Source organism: Clarias gariepinus, chromosome 5 (assembly GCF_024256425.1).
Source record: "Clarias gariepinus isolate MV-2021 ecotype Netherlands chromosome 5, CGAR_prim_01v2, whole genome shotgun sequence".
In the NCBI taxonomy this organism is placed as follows: Eukaryota; Metazoa; Chordata; class Actinopteri; order Siluriformes; family Clariidae; genus Clarias; species Clarias gariepinus.
In genome coordinates this window covers 7,988,326-8,012,882 of record NC_071104.1, presented here as the reverse complement: position 1 = coordinate 8,012,882, position 24,557 = coordinate 7,988,326, and the positions used below count along the sequence as shown (strand labels likewise).

At 36.5% G+C, this 24,557-nt stretch overlaps 1 protein-coding gene across 1 annotated transcript; it reads right to left on the bottom strand.

The window, feature by feature from the left end:
- Window positions 1–1,080: 1,080 nt before the first annotated feature.
- On the bottom strand, window positions 1,081–24,557 carry esyt3 (extended synaptotagmin-like protein 3). Its single transcript, XM_053495783.1, has 23 exons — window positions 23,735–24,557; window positions 20,108–20,149; window positions 18,460–18,594; window positions 18,185–18,261; window positions 16,789–16,858; window positions 16,359–16,448; window positions 16,193–16,248; window positions 15,677–15,797; window positions 15,307–15,483; window positions 14,013–14,095; window positions 13,846–13,894; window positions 11,812–11,901; window positions 9,532–9,594; window positions 9,132–9,191; window positions 7,754–7,825; window positions 7,477–7,563; window positions 6,641–6,790; window positions 5,988–6,340; window positions 2,832–2,930; window positions 2,489–2,620; window positions 2,299–2,404; window positions 2,146–2,195; window positions 1,081–2,045 (listed from the first exon to the last, which is right to left on the bottom strand). The coding sequence occupies exons 1-23, from the start codon at window positions 24,026–24,028 to the stop codon at window positions 2,006–2,008; spliced, it is 2,496 nt and encodes an 831-aa protein (XP_053351758.1). The 5' UTR covers window positions 24,029–24,557; the 3' UTR covers window positions 1,081–2,005.

Here is a 24,557-nt window from a genome sequence, read left to right as displayed (position 1 = left end):
ATGCAGCGCTGCTTTTAGGTTTGTTGGTCTTTTTATAGATGACACTCAGGGTTGTGACCCTTGTTTGAAGTGTTCTATGCATATACACTAGTGTAGTGTACTTGAATATCACAGGATACCATGGACTTAACATGGACTACCATGGACTTAACCCTGGAATTGCTGAAAAACCACCACTGATGGCTCTAGACTGTAAGAACTGTTACTCTAGGAGACAAGTTTATCGCATATTTCTCTTGTGTTTTCCAGATGATGCTTGTTATGCAAGTCAAGTCACTGATGATATGACAGTGGTATTTTTAGTTATTTTACTTGATTGGATTTTGAAGCATAGAAATCTCTTTATAGCTTCCTTCCAAATACTAAGAAATGTGATATTGTACTTCGAGTTTTAGTTTTTGAATGTTTTGTGATGCTCTCTTCATGTTGATTTTCAAATTGTGATGTACTGTGATTGTTTACATAGGATTTAATCTATTATCTGTAAATGAACAACTGCCTTATTCAAACCTTTCTTGTTCTTGCAAAACACTTTATGATGCACAAATTAAAAATGCATAAAATCAGCTATTCATTCTTGCATAAAGTGGCCAAAGCTGCTCTGATCATTCATGATGGCACTGTAATTCACACAGTGGCAGCGAAGAATATTTTACCGAATGAATGAATTAATAAATAAATAGTAACCTCTGCTTAAAAACAAACAAACAAAAGGTTATCTTAGAATAAGGTCCCGTAATAAAATGACAAAACCCAGTAAGCTTAGCATATAACAATTATGCTAACTACCAGTTTTCAAGCCTACTGGGTTTTGTCATTTTTTTAAGGGACTTTATTCTAAACTAACTAGCCAGAACTATTTATTTTATTTTGCAGTGTTGACTTTTTTAAATTCTTAGATTTTTTCATTCTGTAAAATATTCTGTTTTGGAAAAAGAAATTTTTTTTTTATGTGGTTATAATATTTATCCTTTTGCTCATAATGCACATTTTCCTATTCAGCAACTTTAGACACTCAATTTAACTTCAATAAAAGTTTATTTAATATTTGATAAGATTTTTTTTATTTACATTTCCCAGTGTCCTACAACACAATCACAGTTTAAATGAACATACAGAAAAAATACTGAGGAAAATAAAATAGAAATATACCAACACTTTAATTAACACGTTAATTCATTAAAAATTATATAACTTATATGATTGCAAAATTTGATTACAGAATATATTTTTTGAGAAAATTACTGCATCCATGCCAGTTTTTTTTTATTTTTTATTATGTATGCAGGACATTGACATTTCACTGTGCCCAAACATTTCCCTGATATATTTTTCATATATTGTCCCTTCTAATCATAATTTTTAAAACCGTTTTTTTTTTTTTTTTTTTTTTTTTGCTACAATAAATTGCTCGGCATGTTACTGACTACTTGCCTTTGGTTTGTCAAGAGCAGGAATGTAGATCTACAGAGGTGCATATTAATTCAGATTAGTAAACATCACATAACCAATGATCAATGCATTAAAATGTGCAACACAATTATTCATAAAAAAAAAACATCATGACAGTGTACAATATGTGTCACATGAAGGTTCACACCAAAATGCCTTATTAGAAAACAAATATATGGAAGCTCATCAACAAAAAGCAGTAAAAGTACTTTCAGTATGGTTTAAAAATAAAAAGTGGTTTGCAAAGAAGAAAACCTGCTTCCCATCAACAAGTGAAAACACCACTGGGAACGGGTGAGTAAAAAGAATTTGTAAAAAAAAAATAATAATAAAAAATACAGTGCACTTTTTATGTTCTTTTTTTTTTTGGTCTTTATAGTTTTTTGAAAGTTTTTCAGTGTTAAAATAATAAATATTCTCATATGTGCCACTACCTGAGAGGCAGGATGAATTTAGATGTAAAATCAGAAATGAGTGTAAAAAAAAATACATTTTGAACTATATAAAGAGTCAGTTTGATCAGTGATCCTGTATACAGTTGACCTTCAATCCTTTAGATAGCTTTCTTCAGCCCTGGGATAGTGAGCTCATACCTGAATTGGAAAAAAAAAAATAAAAATGTATACATACAGTAATTTAATGATGCGCTTGAATTAAGCAATGTGTGGAAAAATGTGGTATGCCAATACTAACCATTCTGTGGAACCTTTCACAATATCCACCTGGGCCAGATCAATCAAGACCTGCAGATACATGACAGAAAGCATTTTTATTGATTAATGATGAAAGATATCCAAAACAACATTGTTACTTATTTATGCATGCTTTTTTTTTTTTTTTTTTTACCATCCCAATCTCTTTTCGCTCTCGGGTATGGAACATCCGATTGTTCTTTACAGAAACATCTAACATCCGCGTCTTGGCTTCCTCCAATGGCACCGAAAAATCGAACCTGAGTATACAGAGTACTGTTAATCAGTGAGGCATAATTAAAGATGCTACAATACCCACTTAGGTCATTTAAACAAATCCTCACTTGTCATCAAAGGTAGGATCCACGGTTTTCCTCTTCACTTTTGTTCGCATGCGGTTTTTCCATGTTTGGTCAGGAAGTAAGTAAAGGCGGACGTAGGTGTCTGAGCTGTGGCCATTACATGGGAACAGGTTCCTAGGATACAATGGTATTCTTATAAATTTATCGCTACAACATAACTGTACTGTCTTATTATGGCCTCATACAATTGGGCAGAGGTTTTTCCATTGTTAAAGAATTAAGGTTCAGGATTTAAATATTTAAATGATGATTTATTTTACTATAAGCAATATGTTATGTTTTTTTTTTTTCCCCCTGAAGCAGAAGCCAGTGTTTAGAAACTCACCTGCAGTTAATGACTGTCACAGTCAGCTTGTTCCTTAGCGTAACATAGCGAATAGTTAACTGAATCTGGCCAAAACTGCCCTGGTGATTCATGATGGCGCTGAAATTCACAAAATAAGGATTAAGGATATTTTACCCAATAAATGAATGACTGAATAAATAAATAAATAAATAAATAAACAATGAGCTAAAACAAGAACATGTCAACTAGTTCTAGCTAGTTAGCTTAGAATAAGGTCCCTATGGGGGAAAAAAAAACAGTACGCTGGGTGGATATTAGCTTATGAAAACTAGTAGTTAGCTTACAACTGTCCTATTTTGTCTTAAACTCTAATCAGTATGTTGCTGTGACCTAATGAAAATTAACAACTAAAATGTGGCTATGAGATATTAGAACTAAAAGCTAGCACATGGCTATAAGCTAATTAAAGCAAAAAGTTAATGCAGTATATGGCTATGCGCTTATAAAAAGTATTACTTATAATACGTATGTGACTATGAATTTCTCTAAAGTAACAGTTAGCATATGGTTATGAGCTTATGAATACAACATAGTGTACAATTATCTATATATACTGTAGCTTTTAGTGTCATACTGTGGGGCGTGTCACAGGTGATTATCAGCTTTTATGTCATACTGTCAGAAACACCAGAACACCATCTCAGGCAGAATAATCAGAATCAGCTGGATAGAAATAGTAAAACCCTGAAACAGAATGCAGAGCATCTACAGTGCCGCTGCATATAGTGGTTCACTTATCAGGATCTGCACCAGGATGGAGCCGCGAGTAAACCTCATGTACACAGGCAATGTTTACCTCAAAAATGAATAGAACTCATAGTAAACTCAGTTACCGAAACCCCTGTGTCTACATATGGAGTGCATACAGGGTAAAGTAGCGATTGCCAAAACTTGACCGCACATTCTATTTGCAGATAATGGTCAGGAATCGTCAGGTTTGCATGCAGGTGCAGCTATGGGATAGCCGCGAGTAACCTCTAGTGAGCTTATAAAAACTAACAGTATGGCTAAGATCATTAAATCTAATGGTTAGCATATGGCTGCAAACTTGTGGAAACTGGTAGTTAGCATACAGCTATGAGTTCAGGAAAACTAATAGTTAGGATGTGGAGGTGATCCTATAAATAAAAATACATCATTGAGCTTAAGAAAACTAATACGTAGTTTGTGGCTAGGAACTTATGAAAAAATGAAAAACTAATAAGTGTACAGCTATGAGCTCATGAAAACCAATATTTAGCATGTGGGTACAAACTAATAGTAAGCACATATAGTGTCCGAATCTCCTTTAGAATTACCATGAGAGTATAAAATTATTATTGACATCTATAAATCTATTTTTAAAAAGTAGATGTATATAGAAATTATATACAGATGAACTTGAAGAATTAGAATATCGTGCATATAAGTTCATTTATTTTAGAAATGCAACAATTGAGATAGTTATGGCTTACAGCTCAAGAAAACCCTAAATCCACAATCTCAAAAAATTAGAATATTGTGAAAAGGTTCAATATTCTAGGCTGAAAGTGTCCCACTCTAATCAGTTAATTAAGCCATAACACCTGCAAAGGGTTCCTGAGCCTTTTGGTCTCTGGTCCAGTAGAAAGCACAATCATGGGAAAGATTGCTTACCTGACAGTTGTGCAAAAAAACATCATTGACATCCTCCATAAGGAGGGAAAGCCTCAAAAGGTAATTGCAAAAGAAGTTGGATGCTGTATCAAAGCACTTAATAGAAAGTAATGTGGAAGGGAAAGGTGTGGAAGAAAAAGATGGACAAGCATCAGGGATGATCGCAGTCTGGAGAGGTTTGTCAGGAAAAAGTGTTGGGGACTTTCACTAGGAGTGGACTTCAGGAGCCAGTACATCAGGAGCCACACACACAGACGGATCATGGACATGGGCTTCAAATGGCGTATTCCTCTTGTCAAACCGCTCCTGAACAACAAACAACGTCAGAAGCATCTTACCAAGGCAAAAAAAAAAAAAAAGAACTAGTCTGTTGCCCAGTAGTCCAAAGTCCTATTTTCTGATGTGAGCAACTTTTGCATCTTATTTGTAAACAAAGGACCCAGTCTGTGTAGATTTGGGGAGCCATGTCATCTGCTGGTGTTGGTCCACTGTTCTTCATTAGGTCCAGGGTCAACGCAGCCGTCTACCAGGAGATTTTGGAGCACTTCATGCTTCCTTCCGCAGACGAGTTTTACGGGGATGCCTCATTTTCCAGCAGGACACACCGCCAAAAGCATTAAAATCTGGTTCAATAACCGTGGGATTACCATGCCTGATTGGCCAGCAAACTTGCCTGACCTGGACAAGGTCAAGAGAAAGATGTGAGACATGAAACCGAACAAGAGCTAAAGGCCGCTATTGAAGCATCCTGGTCCTCCATAACACCTCAGCAGTACCACAGGCTGATAACTTTCATGCCACGCTGCATTGAGGGAGTAATTGCTGCAAAGTACATATGCATACTTATACTTTTCAGTGGTTCGATATGTTCTCTGTACAATCCTTGTTTTATTGATTGCATGTAATATTAAAATTTGCTGAGATTTTGGATTTGGGGTTTGGATAAGCTGTATGCCATAATTATCTCAATTATGACAAATCACAGCTTGAACCATCTTGCTTTGCATGTACAGTAATGCGTCTATCTCATATACTACTGTAGTTTCACCTTTTACGTTACATTACTGAAATAAATGAAGTTGTGTACGGTATTCTAATTTTTCGAGTTTCACCTGTACATAAAGGCAATTTCTGTTTTGATTAAACTTTTTATTATATTGTGTGTGTACACACACTGGCCTAAATAAAACAAATCTGTATTATTAAGTTTTTTTTTTAATAAAAAATAATAATTATTATTACTTTTTCCTATTTGTATTTTAGTTTGTGTTTTTATTTAAATCCCAAACCTATCACCTAAAATTTTTAATTATGTGTTTTTAAAGGAAATCCACTTAAGTTGAATATATATATTATAAGAATAATAATAAAAATATATATACTTATATATATGCTCTATAGCTCTTGTAATATCCTGTAAAAAGAATGGTAATTTTTCTTCAAGTTTCTGTCAAAAGACTTATTGTGTGTATGGTGTTGTACTGGTTATCACACACTCACTCTGGGTAAGGAACACCCTCGGACAGGTCAAACCGCGAAGAAGCGATAGAGTTATCTGAGAGGAGGCTGTGCGAGTCGTAGCGGCGCATTCGAGCGGAGCTCGTAAGACGGCTCTCAGAGGCCACGAGAGAACCTCTCCGGGCCATGTTCTCAGTCTGGGGCCCATTTGAAGAGCTGACTGGAACCTGCATCTGAGACAGTGTGGAGGCCTCAGGGTTTGAGGGGTTAAGAGGAGGCTCGGTTTGGGATTGCAAAGGTTGCTGGAGCTTAGTATCCGTGACCTGGTTTCCTTTTCGAGGTTTGGCAACTGGGGGATTTAAATCTTTGGGCTTCGGCTTCTCCAGTTTCAGCATCTGGGATGACAAAAAGAGCTTAGTAAAAAAATAATATCGGTACAATATTACATACAGTTGGAGAGATGGTAATCTAACAGTGAGAACTTGTAGGAAGCATTAAATAATAGCTAAATGAATGGGAAAATTACAAATTTGCATCTCCTAGAAAAGCACGGATTAACTTTAAATAGAAACAAGTGCAAGTTGTCGTTCATATTTGAAAATTGTTATGGTTTATCAGGATTACAGCAGACATACAGAGGATTAAAATTAAAGCATATGGAATGAAAAATGTTTCAGTTTACTGTAGCAGCTCACCCTGAGGATGGCTTTCATCTTGAGCTGGCTGTTGGAGCCGGAACGTTCGAGCTGGAAACACTGGTCAAGAGTCAGGTCTGAGGCATTAAGGAGCCGCATAAGAGGCAGAGTGAGTGTTCCCAGTGAATTTTTCTTTTCAGCCAACATCACCTGAAACCAAAAGACACGTAAAATAATCATCAAATTGGCTTCCTATTTAATGGGAGACAAATATACAGTGCCATGAAAGTATTTGCCCCCTTCCTGATTTAATATTTTTTTGCATAATTGGCATACATAAATGATTAAGATCATCATACAAGTTATAATATTACACATGTATAACACAGGTAAATACAAATGCAGTTTTAAAATTATTTCCATGAAAGTGTATTTCAGTCTTGCCTATAGTTAGACGCATATGCATAACACTGTTAAAACTGTCACTTTCGGTCTACCGCTAGATGCTGTGGCATAATCTGCCTGGACAGACATACAGATAGACGGAAATTTTCCGGGTCGTCCGATGTATGAACTGTTTGCCATTTGACATGTGGCTTATGTTTGAGCTATTCATGTCTGTGCCGCTTATCGGGTCTCAACCCCTTTGCAACCAGACTAAAACTAAACAGATTATTGGATTATGTTTCCATTCCCCCTATGTTGCTTAATATATGTTTTCATTTATCCACAAATTCTGATTACAGTTACTTTGCAAAGCAAGCTTAGTCACCCAACAGTCTCCTGAGCTAAATATGAAAATGTAGTCATTTAACTTCTCCATACAAAAACAATAGTAAAATCTACTATGATGCACCAGATCATGTCCTGGATTAGGCAATTTATTCCAAGCATACCTGAACGTTAAGCACTTGGTTTTCTACATTGTGCACAAAGAATGTAAAGTACTGCTCAAAAACAGGATCTCTGGAGCTATAAGCAATCTAAAAGAAAGAGAGAGAGAGGGGGGGGGGGGGGTTAGAAGCTTATAAAACTGGGAAAATATTGCATTTATAAAAAGCTTATTAAAAAATGACATTTTAAGGTTTGTTTTCCTTTGCTAATATTTCCAGCAGAGGGTGCTGTACCTCCAAGTTTCTCACTAGTGGAATGCAAATTGTATGCAAATGGTACCTTGCTTTTCTGGCTTTGTTGACCTATGGAAAACTTCACATAAGAGTTGGGGTTGTTTTGCCTTCTTGTCAGCTGCAATGATCAAAAAAATATATATATTTGAAACATTTCAAACTTTTACCTTTAAATACATATTGGTTGAATAAATTAATGGTTAATGGTTACTGGTGATACAAATAAAATTAAATAGAAAAAACATTCCAATCATCAGCTGTATTTGTGTATTAATGTCTGGTTTGTATGATGCATATCGCAAGAGTTGTGCAAGCGAAACCAAGCTGTAGCTGTGTCTATAGTCATATGTTCCTCAAAGAAACCGGTTCAGCAGGTCCCAGAAGTGATTTACAAACCAAGCCCGCTTCTAAACCTGGTCAGTCAGGGTTCAAGATATGTCATGTCTGTATTCATTCTTGAGCAAGGCAAAAAAATTTCGATGCAATGCAAGGCAAAAAACCCACTTCAAAGTCACGATTGATTAAACAGTGGAACTTTTTTTTGTTTATTTTTGTTCTTCTCCTATATATATATATATATATATATATATATATATATATATATATATATTCATATATACACGGAACTATATATATATTCATATATACACGGAATTCTTTGTCAGGAATTTTTTTTTATGTCTCCTCATTTGCTTAACAGGCCACACCATGTTGAAGTCCCCTAAGCAGTATTCGGGGACTTCAGAACATGTGACATGCAAATAATGTGACAGGAAAGAAAGCTCCTCTTAAATGTTTTCCAATTTTTCAGCTACCTGCAAAACTGGGAAAACATTGCATTTAAAGAAAGCTTTTTAAAAAAAAAAAAAACTATATGAAAGTATATTTTGTGCTCTAAAATATTCTGTGTTTCTGAAAAATTCCTTTCTGCCTCCTCATTTGCTTAACAGGTCACATGTTCCAAAGTCCCCTAAGGAGTATTGACTGTCAACTCTTTCTTTTTAAGCTAAAAAAAAAAAAATGAATTTTAGGCAAAAGGACACATACACACAAGTTGAAACATTGCACTTGTAAAAAAAACTGGAAAGACAAGTGCTCGGCAAACTGGATGAATGGTAAATTCTGGGTTGGTTCATTTAGCCCCGAGTTGACTTTGTTGGGATAGCAAGTGATTTTAAATCAAACTATGCAACTGACTGTAAGAAATATATCCAATAATCACAAATAATCCAAACAGTAGATGTAGGCCTTAGTGTACTGTTTTGCCAGAATGGTTCTTCTGTTTGATCATATGAAAAAAAAATGGAAGCACCTGGTCAACTTTGTTGAATGATTAAGCGGTAGTTCAGCCAAGACAAAAGAATGATACAAGTAAGTTCCTGTTTATAAAAGCAAACAAATAATTATAACTAATGACAACTTACCTTCACCTCTTTGGGATGTTTGCCATGTTTCTCAATCTGGCTTAATTCATTTAGGTCTTTCTAAATATATAGAGACAAAGGGAAAAAAAGCATCTGTGTGACAATAAATTTGAATCTAAAGAAATTTACGGTCATACAAACAAGTTTTGGGTTTAGTATTTTGTAACAATATTATATATTCAAATAATTTTGTAGCATTTGTCTGTGTAAAACCACAACATTTTTGTCTGGTGAAGTTGCAAGAAGAATGGAATTGTTGCAGCTGCTCGATTATGGATATATTTGCAAAATGCAAAACAGCCTTCACAGGACAAAATAAAGAAACCATGGAGACAGTTGTAGTCTATTGTATCTATAAAGCGATGTCAAAAGAAGAAGTAAGCTTGATGGTTTTACTCACAGGAAGATTAGAGGCACTGTCCAAATATATGGCAAGCATGGCGCAGGCACAGCCACCAGTTGCCTAAAGAAAGAATTTTTTTTTTTTAAGTAATGCTTCATATTTCAAATTTATTAATGTAACATAGACCGTGTGTCTTGTGTTTACTTACACAGAAATAAAAATAAGAAACAAGATTAATAAAAAAAACAATAATTACATAAATACATATTTAACAATTTTAACCCTCAAATTATTCATCATCATTTATTCATCTTCTCTACCGGTGTACAGGGGTAAACACTGGATCAGGATTGGCCTGGGTGCCAATCACAGGACACACACAAAATGGACAATTTGGTCAATTAACCTAATCTGCATGTCTTTGGACTGTAGGAGGAAACCAAAGTACCCTGAGGAAACCCTCCAAGCATGGGAAGAACATACTCCAAGCACACAGATAATTTATTGTTGTAAATGCCTATTAAATATAAAAGTTGTTGCCTTTTATTGAATATTTGTATAGGACTAAAGCAGGTTATTTTTATCAACCATCAGTCGTGTATTTCCGCATAATGTTGATAAATCCAGGTTTATCATGTCAAAAAGCGAACTGATCATTTAAAACCCTTTCACATTAATGACAGTGCAGCTAAAAACATTTTTGATGATTAAAGAAGCTGTAAAACTTATGCTCTTTAGCCTAGTTGAGTATTTGGAGCATAATCATGTGCGAGTTTAATTACAGACTTAAATTGGCAAGGGGAAAAAAAAAATCAGTCTATTCTTGTTCCAAAAAAGGAAGGCTATTGCATGTGACAAATTGTCAAGAAACTGAAGATTTCATACAAATGTGTTTATTTTTCTCTTCATGGGAGTCTATGGTGCACGACTTGGTCTAAGGACAAGCACATCAGAGGCAGCATCGTTGAACAGTCTCAACAGTCTCAACCTTAACACTCAACAGGTGACTCCAGGATGCTGGCCAATAAAAGGAAGAAATTACAAGTGGCCAAAGAAGGCCAAACACCAATAGCAAAATTTGAGGAATGCAAAGAAGGGCATTTGTGGGATGCAGAAAAAAAAATGTTAAAGTATTGCCTGGGACCATGTAGCAGTATCATGGTAATATTTTCTCGATGACCCCAAACTTTTAACCAGTGGCGTACAGCCATGGCCATACGTTTTGAGAATGACACAAATGTTAAATTTCACAAAGTCTGCTGCTTGATTGTTTTTAGATCATTTTGTCAGACGTTACTATGGATTACTGAAGTATAATTACAAGCATTTCATAAGTGTCAAATATAGTCACAATTACATTAAAGTTAGGGAGAAGAGTCAATATTTGTAGTGTTGACCATTCTTTTTGCCCTGGAATGCTGTCAATCATCTTCTGGGCCATACTGACTGCAGCCTATTCGTTCTTGCATAATCAGTGCTTGGGGTTTGTCAGAATTTGCAGATTTTTATTTGTCCACCTGCCTCATGAGGATTGACCACGAAGTCTCAGTGCTTTATCATGCTGGAAATGACATTGTTAGTCACCAAACTGTTCTTGGATGGTTGCTCTTAGAAGGATGTTTTTGTACTATTCTTTAAAATTGTGAGTGAGCCCATTCCTTCGGCTAAAAAGCAGCCCCACACATAAATGGTCTCAGGATGCTTTACTGTTGGCATGACACTTGATCAGTTTCAAGTGATGGTAGCGCTTACCAGGTAGAGCATCTTGCCATAAGGCGAAAAGTGGCTCAGGGAACAAAACATCGAAATCTTGGTGTCATGGCCAGGAAAGCCCCAAATCTTAATCCTAGTGAGAACTTGTGGTCAATCCTCAAGAGGTGCACAAAATACTGAAAATCCCAAAAAAACCTCCAAGTATTGATTATGCAAGAACGATCAGTCGGAATGTGGCCCTGAAGTTGACTGACAGCATGCCAGTGCGAATCGCAGAATTCCTGAGAAAAAAAGGGTCAACAATGCAAATGTTGACTCTTTGCATAAACCTTATGTAATTGTCAATAAACGACTTTGACACTTATGAAATGCTTAAAATTAGCTTTAGTATACTATAGTAATATCTGACAAAAAGATCTACTAAAAAAATATATTTTTGTCATTCTCAAAACCTTTGGCCATGGCTGTAGATTTTGTTTATCAGAAAACATTGAAGCAATGCACACACACACACACACACACACACACACACACACACACACACACACACACACACACACACACACACACCCGTGGGCAGACCACTTGATTTTCATAATATCTAAAATAAGCATGCCAGATTACCTCTTTCAATAGCTCCTGATCAGTCTGCAGAGAGAGCCACTGCAGTTTCAAGTGGAGTTTTCCTTTTTCAATCTGCTGCAGGGTGTACCACTGTAAGAATTGAAGACAATATATAAAGGATTGTGTCTAAATACCATCAACAAATTATAACTGCATTATTGAACAGCATTGAAGTGTATTTTATTGTACCTGTACTGGTTATCCCTAAGCTAAAATGTAAAAGGTCATTTGTTTTTTTTTAGACACCTGACACATACATTTATTAAAATGATTACAGTTTTAAATGTAAATCTAGGTTCAAATCTAATTAGTGAGTCCTTTTCTATTCAACTGGGCATCACCCTCCTGATTAATAGTCTCAAACCATACTATTGCAGTGAGCAATCATAGGACCCAAATGGTATGAAAAGATCTGGTTTCTCCTTTTGTGCAGAAATGAGTCAAGATCTTTGAACAGAGACATGGTCGAGAAAGTGAAAGTGAGAGTTTAAAGTCGTGAGACCCTTTCGTGCTAATAATGGACCCAAATCAGTGAGCAGCAGGTGGGGTTAATCCGCTGCATGGTGGAGGCGAGCAAAAGCCATACAGCACATGGGTTAATTATCTTGGTGATGGTGAAGGGTCCGGTAAAGAAATGTCTATCCATTTGATTGGGAATGAAACCCTGATGATACTGTAGGCTAGGCATGGCATGCACATGGGTCATATGCCTTTGAGAAAGGATAGCTCCAACGCTAGCATTGATGGCATCGACCTCTACTACAAACTGATAGGATGGGTTGGGGCTAACATGACAATGATCCTGCAAACTACGAGAAAAGATGGGGTTATCATTTAGGTAGATGAACACAAAAGAGTTAAAAATCCCTAAGGACACTGTTGATGAGAGCTGGAAGACGGCTGGCACGTTAGTAAGACAAAATAAGACCACCACATATTCATAATGCCTGGTTTGTGTATTAAATGCAGTCTTCCACTCATCACTCTACCGAATTCGGACGAGGTGGTAGGCATTGAGCAGGTCCAGTTTCGTGAATATACTGTATCCCTGGAGGAGCTCCAACGGCGCAACCACGAGTAGGAGGGGGTATGGGTTCTTTACTAATATCTCATTTAGATACAGTAAAATCCCTCTGTTTGCTTAAGAAGGAAGAAAACCAGAGAAGAAATCTGAAGAAGATATACAGATGATCCCAGCAGTGAGAGTGTCGGTAATATTTGTTTATAGTCTCCTTTGATGTGCTAGCGAGTAGAGGCGGCCAGGACAAGTGCCAGGGAGTAGGTCGATGGCACAGTTATATGGTCAATGAGGTTTTGAAGACAGTGGTGCGAGACTTGTTTGAGGTTGTGGTATTCAGCGGTCACATTCGAGATATCGGGGGTGTTTCTGATCAGGTTTTGATTTGACTTGAAAATTAAACAGGAAAGTTTAGGTTGAGCATCAAAAATTAAAAAGAAAATGAGAGGAAAGAGGGAGAAAAATGTCTGCAATTTTTTGCAACTTTCACTTTAATCATTTTGTAGTTCCATCCATAATATAATAATTTCACATTCATAAAGTCATTCTATCCTAAATAATGTATTCCAAATATGACAAACATTTGTAAATCTACACTTTCTGTGTTCGTTTAAATATCTTTTGTGGTACTTTTTGCAGAAAGGATTGTGGTAACTGCAATCCTTTCTGTCGTTGTCTATAAAATTTACAGAATTTGTAGGGAACCAGTACTCTAAAAAGGTTTCTTTGTTTAGTGTCACATCCATGACACTGATAAAATGGTAGATATTTTTAGGATGCAAGTAGTTTATATAAAAACCTAAATAAAAAAGGATAAGTTTATTTTTGCTGAAAGGGCAACGTTAAAAAGCTATATAAATTAATTTAATGACATTATGCTTCTCCATTGTTTTGAGGATGTTTGTATCCCAATACGAGTCCAAACATCACATCTGTAACACCGGAACGACTGGATCTCACAGCATACTGATGATTCTATTCCTAAATAATCTGGCGGTTTACACTATGGCACATACCTTATCTATCACTTTTTCCTGTTTCACCACGCCAAAATCCAGATTGAGCCTGTGTTAAATAAATACAAGTATAAAATATTATTTCAGGTTATTATTTCACAGTGCCTCAGTTAGTCAGCCTTATAATTACATTGTACATCACAGAGAAACAAAACAAGAATAGCCACCTGCCCATAAAGTCATCCTTGTCCGTATCCTCATCATAAAGCTCCACTTCAAGCTCTTGGCCAGGAGCCTCATGGACCACAAACTGTACTCAAAAGAAATAAATACAGACTTACAAAAGAAATCAACATGGTTGTGGAGCCCCAGATCCTGATATGTCTTAATTGCAACACAATAGTTACTCGATTTACCAGGACATTTTAGCAAATTTAACAAGTGAACTCCAAGAAAATTTATTTGTAGCCTTAAAACATTCACAGATACAGTATACAGATGTACAAAATATGTACAAAATACAATTGTACTATAATTGTTCAATATAGATCAATTTGCAATATAAGACTATGCAAAATGTCCCCCAAACAGCAGGTACTGAGTTGTGTCCCTGATGTGCACTGGTTAGTGGTCAAGTGAAGCACAAGTGAACTGGTGACAGGGTTATGGGCACTCAAGGCTCTTTAATGAATGTACTGTAGGTAGTGAAGGCTAGTCCATCTAGTCCAATTCCACAACATAGCTACTGTATATAAAAAACAAAAAAACAAAAAAAAAAACCTTGACTGTCATAGCCGTCACAAGACACATTGCATTGCAGGTTGTGGCATATGGATGCATGTCCATGCTGATTCTCCATCCACCACTGCAGGCACACAGTGGGCACATGTGCATCAGAACTGGACCATAGTGAAATGGATGAAGGTGGTTTGGTGCCATTTCATTTTTAACTTTATCTTTTATTGTATCATATATCATATAGCTGGCCGAGATGTATGTGTCACTTACATGGGGAACAGATGGCACCAGGATGCACTATGGGAAGAAGACAAGCTGGTGGAGTCAGTGTGAGGCTCTGGAGAATGTTATGCTGGGAAACCTTGGGTCTAGGCAAACCGTAGATGTTACTTTAACTTGTACCAGCTTCATGCAATAGTATTTCCCAATTGCAGTGACCTCCTGAACTCCACAATTGTTCAGGAATGGTTTGAGAAACATGACAAAGGAGTTCAAGGAGTGAACCTGGCCTCCAAATTCCTTAGATTTTAGTCAGACTGAGCACCTGAGGGAGTTGCTAGACAAATATGTTCGATGCATGGATCCCCCTTTCAACTTGCAGGACTTATAGGAACTGCTGCCAACATCTTGGCAACAAATACCAGAGCAGCTTCTGAAGTCTTGTGGAGTCCATGCTTCAACATGTTAGAGCTGTTTTAATAGCACAATCTATCTAATGTTAGCCAGGTTGTTTTGGTGTAGTAGCTGATCAGTGTATGTGCAAAGCATGGAATTGGCGATTACCTCATACACCTCATTCCATTTGGGGTTCAAGGTCTCTTTTATGGTCTTTGTTTGAAAACGCTGGTTGCCAACCATAAGGACTGTATAAGGATCAGACTTGCCCTTTCCTAGACCCAACATTACTGTGTCCATGGCCTTCAAACCCTCAGCCTCCAACACATGGACACGTACCACGCCCTAGAGAATGGCAAAAAAAAAAATGAATGGTTTTAGCAGTTGCTAATATTGTGTTATGTTAATGCAGTTTATGTCATTTATAATAATTTATAGATCTCCAGTTTGATTCACAACTGGTCAAGTTTTGGTAAATTGGAATTAAATCCTGGACAAAAAATATGTTGCAATACAATTTCACAGTGATTACACTCACTCGAGGCAGAGGAAATCTCATTTGATCCACCTTGACCTGGTCTATTAATGGGAAACATAAACGATTTGGTAGGACCATGATGGAAGCAATTATGTCCATGACGGTCGTCTCTGAAAAGGATCTGCAGAAAAATGTGTGAATTGCATACATGAGTTTCAAACAGTTGACTTAACCTAAAACCAAACTATAAACAGGAGTTTATCCGAGTTCAGGGTTGTGGAGCATAGGCTGAAAATTCTCGCATGAGTTGTTAATACACCATAGAGTGGAGGACCATGCACATATACATATTTACACACTTATTTACACCTTGGGAAATTTAGCATGGCTAGTTCTCCTTGTAATGTGTACTGTTTTTGAAAGGAGAAAGGAAACCAGAGAACCAGGAGGAACATGGTGAGAAATGCTTAGACATTAACCCAAGCTTATAAGGGATTGCAGACCTGTGAGGCAGCAACACTACCTGCTGCAGGGCACAAATTTTATATAATAAAAGCAAAGTCAAGAAGTACATACCGGAATGCTGGACTATCAAGGAGATTGGTCATACCAGTCCAATTTAATTGCAGGGTCTGTGGAATTTTAATAAATGAAGCTGATCAATAATTTTTGCAATAATGAATATTGCAATGAAATGAAAACCAATATGATAGATATCATGTATAACAAAAAATTTACCCACTGGTCTACGGATGAAAAACATTGTGACCCCGCCCACAAGTGGGGACTGGCCAATCAAGGGGCTCAGAATCACACGGAGCATTCCCTGAAGCTAATAACAGTGAGGAAAAAAAATTATATGTCAATTTAATTATAGATCATGATCTCTACTCATTTGTTTTTCGTCACTGATTCTATATACAGTCTATACATACTATATAAACACTGAAACACTAAAAATGTGTGTTAACGTTTTAACTTTAAACAATTATCTAATATAACCAGAATACCCCATTTAAAAATACCTCTCTTGCATATCTAATTTTCTCAGCTTAGGATTTAGATAAAAAATATAAATGGAATAATAATAATAATAATAATAATAATAATAATAATAATAATCATAACATACTGAACCAAAATTAAAAATAAAAAAGGCAATGGGGGCCAACCTGAAGTTCTTTAACCCCTGCTGTCATGTGTGACTTTACATCTGCATCAATGTCAATATCCCCTGTGTACCTAAAAAATAATTGAAGAAATACTTATGGAATGTTTAATGAGTAATAGCATTCTATGAAGGAAATGTTGATGGATCATGAGTGAAGATGATCAGGTCCATTAATGAATTGTTCAGTAATTTGGGTTACATTTCATGTCTGCTGATAGTAAGTATATTTATTTTAAATAAATAATTTTTATAAATATCATATTTTACCTAATCAATGTTACAATCTTGCACAGATGTTGTATTTTATATTGTATACAACATTCATTGCGGACATTCTTTATACATTTATATACAAGTAGACACACTCTCACAAACGTGTGTGTATGTGTATATACACATGTATGCATATTTGTGTATGTGGATATATATATATATATATATATATATATATATATATATATATATATATATATATATATATATATATATATATATATGTGTGTATACATGTATATTGTATATATATACTTGTATTCACATTTATTTGTATTCATTTCTTAATTTAAAAAAATCATATTTTTTTATACTTGCACAATATTAATACTACTGTACTTATACATATGCATATTTATTTACATGCATATTTATTTTTATAATTATGCACAACTATTGCTTGTGTAGCTTGCACACAAGAATTTCACTCACATGTACTGTACCAGTGTACCAGGAATGTGATGTGACAATAAAAGTGATTTGATTTGATTTTACTTGTCAAAATTTTTTAAAGTTTCAAAATAATCAATAAATACACTTAGAGTTAGGAACAACTCTAATTTAATTCATGTTAAAATAAATATTGGTTTTCTCATTTAAATAATTTAATTATATGAATTTATAAATGTCTGCTAATTACTAACAGACCTCAAAAATGATGCGTCCGAATGCCAAACGACAAATTCTGTTAATAACATATTGAAGTTAACAAACTGAGTTGTGAATTCGTTCCATATTTTAAATTGTCAATGATTACGCTTTACAACTTGCATATACAGTACACTGAAGGAATTTAACAACTTAAACCAATATTTGTTTTATTAGGGAAGAACATTGTTTTTGCACTTTTTACTGATGTCTATCATAGCCCAAATTATACAGTGATTCTAATACAGATTGACCTTAGAATTGTTAAGTTGTACATATTGTTTAAAAATTACTTTCATGTTCATGGTTGAAAAGTTGTATTTGCTCTGACCTCTTTAAAGGCTAGAACTTTAAGCCTCAAATATTTAATTTTAAACCAAAAAAGTTTATAGTTTATATAGATCAATATTAAATAAGTTTTAGTTTAAAGTGATTTTTAAAGTGTAAGAGTTTTAATTTTTTTTTTTAGAACTTACGCAATGTTGAGGTCTAGGATGACTTCCCTCATGTCTTCTTCGTGTGTGTACACTTGTATGCCTGTAATTGTTGGAGCCTAAAAAACACCAGCCAGTGTGGCATACAAGTTCATAAACTTACAGTTTTCTAAAATTGATTAAAATTAGTTTTTTTATTTTTAAAGGAAAGTATCAAGCCCTATTAAAAAAATGCCCACCAATGTATAAGTCATCATGAATCTTTATGCATTGTTAAGTGTACATATTGTCGTGTCTGTTAGAGCAGTTCTCCTCACCCTCTGGCCAAAGTGGACCTTGGTGAATTTGAAGGTCTTGAGGTGGTTGTTGGATTGCCTAATCAACGGCTGGATGCTCTCTTTCAGAAGTTTGTCCATGTAGATACCAAAGAAAGGCCAGGCTTGTTGAAGAATCTAAGAATATTCAGATATCACGTCATTGTTTCGAAATCATGGCAGCAGAACAATGCCATATTTGCAAAGGTTTGCAAAACCATTTTATTTATGTAAAAAATGTCTAGACATTCTTGACGTTGTATAATGGAAAAAATTCAAAATCATCATACCAATTGTTTTTAAAAACCACACAGTTATAATTTGTAGCTGTTTACATTTTCATATTTTAAAATGTAGCTGACCTTGACATTCCACAATAAGCAGGTTTACTGGTACAAAACTCAAGGACAAAAACCATTTGATCCTATTATATGGCACAGTAAAAAAGTGACACCCTTTGACAATGACACAATAAAACACTCTCGCTAGTCATTCCATTTATTCTTGAAGGATATTTTGGTTGGACTGCCTGTCTGAGTCAAGTGAATTTTATAAAGCATGCCAAAGCTGCTATTTCCTGGTTCTTCCTGACCTCATGTTTGTTGAAGAATATTACATTTATGAGTAGTACCCGAGTAAAACCGGGACTTGTGATGAAATTTTTCCTGAGCAAAAGTTCAGTGAGTGGAGGAATTGCAGGAACTCGGCTGGGAGTCCGTACTGTCCTGAACTTGGCTTCACTTTTGGGCCATCCTTAAAGCAGTTCCTGGGAGGCTGCCATTTCAGATGTGAAGCAGACAGTCCGATCATGGCTCTGAAATACTGAAAACACTTTCTACCTTGATGGTATCCAAGCACTAATGAAACGCTGGATAAGTGAATTACTATAGCAGAGGATTATATAGCTGCCAGTGATCCAGACTCCCTCTGCCCTCCGGACCTGTCTGACCCATCCTGGTGCCCCGCTTCTGGTTGGAGATCTCGTCACATGGATGTCCTGTGTGTCTCATTGGGATGCGTCTCGTGTCTGGGGATGGTTCTCTCTACCTAGAAGACGATTCTGGTGTTGGCAGCTGTTTCTCTGAGGACTTGACCGTTCGATAGTTCAGGACTGGAACTTCATACAAGTCTACCTGAGTTTTTAATAACTAACTGGACTCCATATTAACATCATTTAACATCACCTGTTATGCTGAACTGCCTGCCAACTAACACACAGTATGAATGCAGATCAATTCCTGCTCTCTGTTTTACCCAGATGAGGATGGGTTCCCTGTTGAGTCTGGTTCCTCTCAAGGTTTCTTTCTATTACCATCTCAGGGGGTTTTTCCCTGCCACTGTCCCCCTCGGCTTGCTCACCAGGGACAATCTGACCATTTTGATTCATTCACATTCACATTCCATACAAACTTAAATAATTCTTTTGATTGTGTAAAGCTGCCAATTGTTAAAAGTGCTATACAAATAAAAATTGAATTGAATCGAATATAGAGAAGTAAGGGTAGTTTTTACTCTCATAACTGTGGTCTGTTATTCTGCACAATAAAAGTCCCAGTTTCGACGTAAACACCCCTCATATGTACATTATAACATGGGGTCCTTATAATTCAATAGATATTAATGTATATAGTACATTCTTATTTTTTCTTACCTTGTTGATCCAGGAAACCTTCTCAACTTCGTTAAATTGAACCTATTGAGTAAAAAAAATAAATAAACAGTTTAAGGAATATGAGTAAGTTTTATCACACACAAATTACAGCTTGTATACAGCTGTGATAAACTAAAGCAAAGCCCTGTAGCTCTGTTTTGCTACCAGTGGTCGGGAATTTGGAGCAACATGTCAAACAGCACCACCACCGCCATCTAAACATCGACATTATTTGGAAGAACTGTGCTCACACCTTCCGTCTAGTTCCAAAAACGCTTCACTTTAACTCTGAAGTGATTGGTTTGTAGTGGCCCAACCCATTAATGTAGGTTCATACTTTGCCATGGCATACAATCAATTAGATAAGTTCTATTTTAAATACGTTGATTATTATTATTTTTTAAATACAGACAATGGTAGGGAGCACGATGGAAGAAGCAACAAGTGAATGTACTTTAAAGTTGACATTATCCTAAATTCTGCCCTCGACTCTCACAAACATCTGCCTCGTATCCCCAGCGGAATTTTAAATTGAGTGTCAACCAAGAAGGCTTTCTCTTTGAAGTGATATCAATTGTTTGAAACTAGATGAAATGATCCACAGCTAAGTTCTGGCATCCTGAGTAGACTAACTTTGAAGGGTTGAATATTCAAATTTCTTGCTTTGAAATGATCTCAGGTGTGAAGGAGAACAGGAACCACACTCGCAGCCACTACATCATAGAAACTATAAAGGCCAATCACAATTACTTCGAAACAAGTTAAGGACTTAAAAAATTACATATGTACATGTACAGTGTTTTTAGTATATATATATACACTTCATTGCTATATATATATATATATATATATATATATATATATATATACATACATACATACATACATACATATGTATGTATGTGTGTGTATATAAAAATGTTTCCATGGAAGGAAGCGCAGCTTTCAGGTGTTGCATCTTAAACTATGGAAAATTACTGAATGGTATGGCTTGAGTGTTTTAACACCACATTATGGCAACTGTTCTGCCACGTTCTCATCAATCACACCTTCTTTTTTGTTTGCATTAACCCAATTATGTTTCAATATGACCATTATGATAGTTGCCAGTTGCAGATGGTTACCAAAATTAAGCACTGCTCCTCCAAAAAATACTTATATATACATCACATATAATACACATAAACATGCTTATATATACTGTACTGTATAGCATGTGTTTGAACAGCTCTAGAGAAGAGAAGATCTCTGCAGTGAACACATTTCATATGCTTTCTGTTTTGTTTGACAAGCAACATTTTTTACATGCATGGACACATGCACACAAACAAAGAGGACTGCGCTGTGTACATGATATCAAAAACACCAAAAGGTAAAGGTGGAGCTTAGAAATGAAACCTGCTTTGCCTGTAAGTTCCCAGGCAACGCAACAAAGACCACACCTCTGTAAATACACAACAGTGGAATGACACAATGCCCTGAATCCAAATCCACACCACACTAAAGCAAAAAGTTATTCCATACTCCACTACTTCATTGCTCTGACTTAATCGGGTTATGAATTGAAGCAGGAACTTTTTCCCAGACTCCATGTATTATAGAGATACATACATCAGATTTCCAGCTAGCAAAACAATGCCTGAATGCTCAGGAAAGTATACGACTAACAGGGTTACTTATGGAATAACTTTGCAATATTTTGATAAATGTGTTAAAACACTATAATGATATAATTTACTCTATATGATCCTAACCAAAACTGGAAATGTGGAAAATGCTCAAATCAAAACACTACATGATTTTAAGACTCCCACCAAAAAAAAAAAAAAAAAAAAAACACAAATGAAAACATCTCAACTGTTACTAGTTACTGTTACCAGGGCTACCAGCCTCAATACTGTAGAATGATGAGTCATAAAATCTAGAAATATTTCATATTTACTATTTTCCAATGAAATGACAGGCATGACTGGACTTTGAGCAGATCAGAAGGTTTAAGATTGACTTGTGCACCCCGCCACCAGGGAATAATTTGGAAGGATAATTGTTAAGCATGATTAAAAAAAACAGGAAACCTTTATGCACTACGAGTTTTAAAACTGGCCTGATTATTCAGTTTGTTATATGCATTTATAAAAGCAGGGACGTTTTTAAGACCATGAAGGTTGCATATATGTGTCAACACTTCTGCGTTGCGTTTCAGAATACTACAAATTTACCTGGTCAGCCACCAAACCTATGAAAAAGCCTTTAAAGTTCAAAGCATTTTCTTTGGCTATATATACAGCATTACTGTTATTCCTGCATTAGAAGAAGTAGTAGTAGTAACAGCAGTAGTGTAGTAGGGACAGTAGTAGCAGCAGTAGTATAATAGCAGTAGTAGATGTAGCAGTAGTAGTTCTAGTAGCAGTAGTAGTAGTAATAGTCGATTTATATGATGCAGAGCAAATAACCGTTGTGTTATAACTACAAAGGTGAGGGGATTATGGCTGAGAGCTGGATTGCCATATGTAAATAGGATACTGATGTGGCATATCAGACTGACTCAACTCAGGGCCTGACTGGTAGAGCTGTGAATAATAGTATAGCCAGGGGTAGCTCAGTGGTTAAGGCATTGGACTACGGTTCAGAAGATCGCAGGTTCAAACCCCACAACCACTAGGTTGTCACTGTTGGGCTCTTGAGCAAGGCCCTTAACCCTCAACTGCTCAGATGTGTAATGACATAAAAATGTAAGTCGCTCTGGATAAGAGCGTCTGCCAAATGCCTAAATGTAAATGTAAATGTAGTTTGACTCTAAACTTAATCAAATTTTGGGGTACTCTGATTTTTCAATTTGATTCGATTCAATAGCATTAATGTTTACTTTCTGTACTGTACTGTGATCTGTCTCAAATGTTTGCATTTTGAAACTATATTAAAAATGACCTAAAAATTATCTAAGAAAATTTTTACATACTGGTTAACTTGCTTTTTGGATTGTTTAAATTATTAAAATGTTTAAATGTGTGTGTGTGGGGGGGGGGGGAAGTCTATACTACTTAATCCTGTATACAGAGTCGTGGGAGGCCTGGAGCCTAACCTAGGAGACTTGGGGCACAAGGCGGGATACACCCTGAACACGGTGCCAATCCATCGCAGGGCACACACTCCTTTACACACTACGGGCAATTTGGGATGCCAATTAGCCTAATCTGCATCTCTTTGGACTGTGGGGGGAAACCGGACTACCCGGAGTACACGGAGAGAACATGCAAAATCCATGCACAAAGACCAGAGGCGGAACTCAATCCCGAAACCAGGGGGTGCAGGGCGACAGTACTAACTACAGTACTATACCATTGTGCATGTGACAAATAAAGTTTAAATTTGATTTGATTTTAGTATTAGTTACAGTAGTGGCATCAGTACTAGTAGTAGTATTTATCTAGCATTTTTTTGTAGCTGGCAAAAAAATCTAAACAAACAAATAAATAAATAAATGCTGGCTGCGTATGTTATGTCCTGTTTGCAGTGCCACATTTTTTTCTATTGATGTGGATTAGAGTTTTGTGCCACCCCAAAACACCGGGTCTAACCCGGCCACCCCATAGTACAAGCCCTGGCCACGCCCCTTGTTTTACCCACCCAGGTGGGCGAGTTGAGCGCCTTCATCATCTCGCTCTTGATCACGTGACTTTCATTGTCCACGAAGTCGATGGCGGCGTCCACGCGCGCACCCTTGTGCCGGCGGTTCCTGTCCCACAGTTCCCACAGCAGCACGGTGAGCAGGATCCAGCTGATGCTCAGCCCGAACGCGCCGCACACGTACACCGGGTAGAGCAGCAGCGCGCTCCGCGCCACCATCAACACGAGCTCCATGAGCGTGCGTTGCACCTCGCCGGTGCTCAGCTCCTTCACCGGCTCACCTTCCGACGACATGTCCACACGCGTCTGCGATTTTTAAAAGTCCATCAGGAAAAGAAGACGCATCTTTGGAAACTCGCTGCCTTTTTTAACCTCCTGGATGTGAAGCGTCGGCGCTCACATGAAGCGCAGGTTACAGATCACAGCTCGATCGATTCCAACAATTTCTTATAAATAATACATTTAAAAAAAATTACAAATATTCAAATATTCCTGTCTCGAGTCCGGTCTCACTGTTTCTTGACTTCCGCGTTGCAGACATCCAGTTTGTCCGAGATTTTTTGCTTCACCTGAGACTAATAGGTGGGGAAACGCCCGTGGTTCTTCCCACTCGGTTATTTATGGAAGCTGCTGGTACCAGTTACAGAGTGCAGACATCTCCACTCACATTAAGCCACCTAATCACTAAAAAATGCACTAAATGCATGGAATGTAGACTGCCATGCACTGTTCATCACCAAACGGCGTGCATATTACCTTGGACAAGATAATAGAATAATGCAATACATTTATGCACTACAAACAAATAAATACATTTCATGGT

What these genes read in the sequence shown, in the direction of transcription:
- esyt3 (XM_053495783.1), bottom strand. Translation starts at nt 24,028, where the DNA reads ATGTCGTCGGAAGGTGAGCCGGTGAAGGAGCTGAGCACCGGCGAGGTG. An exon ending in TGAGATTTCCTCTGCCTCGA is followed by an intron (nt 15,484 to 15,676) that starts GTGAGTGTAATC and finishes GCCATTCTCTAG; the next exon opens with GGCGTGGTACGTGTCCATGT. An exon ending in GATCCTACCTTTGATGACAA is followed by an intron (nt 2,405 to 2,488) that starts GTGAGGATTTGT and finishes CTGTATACTCAG; the next exon opens with GTTCGATTTTTCGGTGCCAT.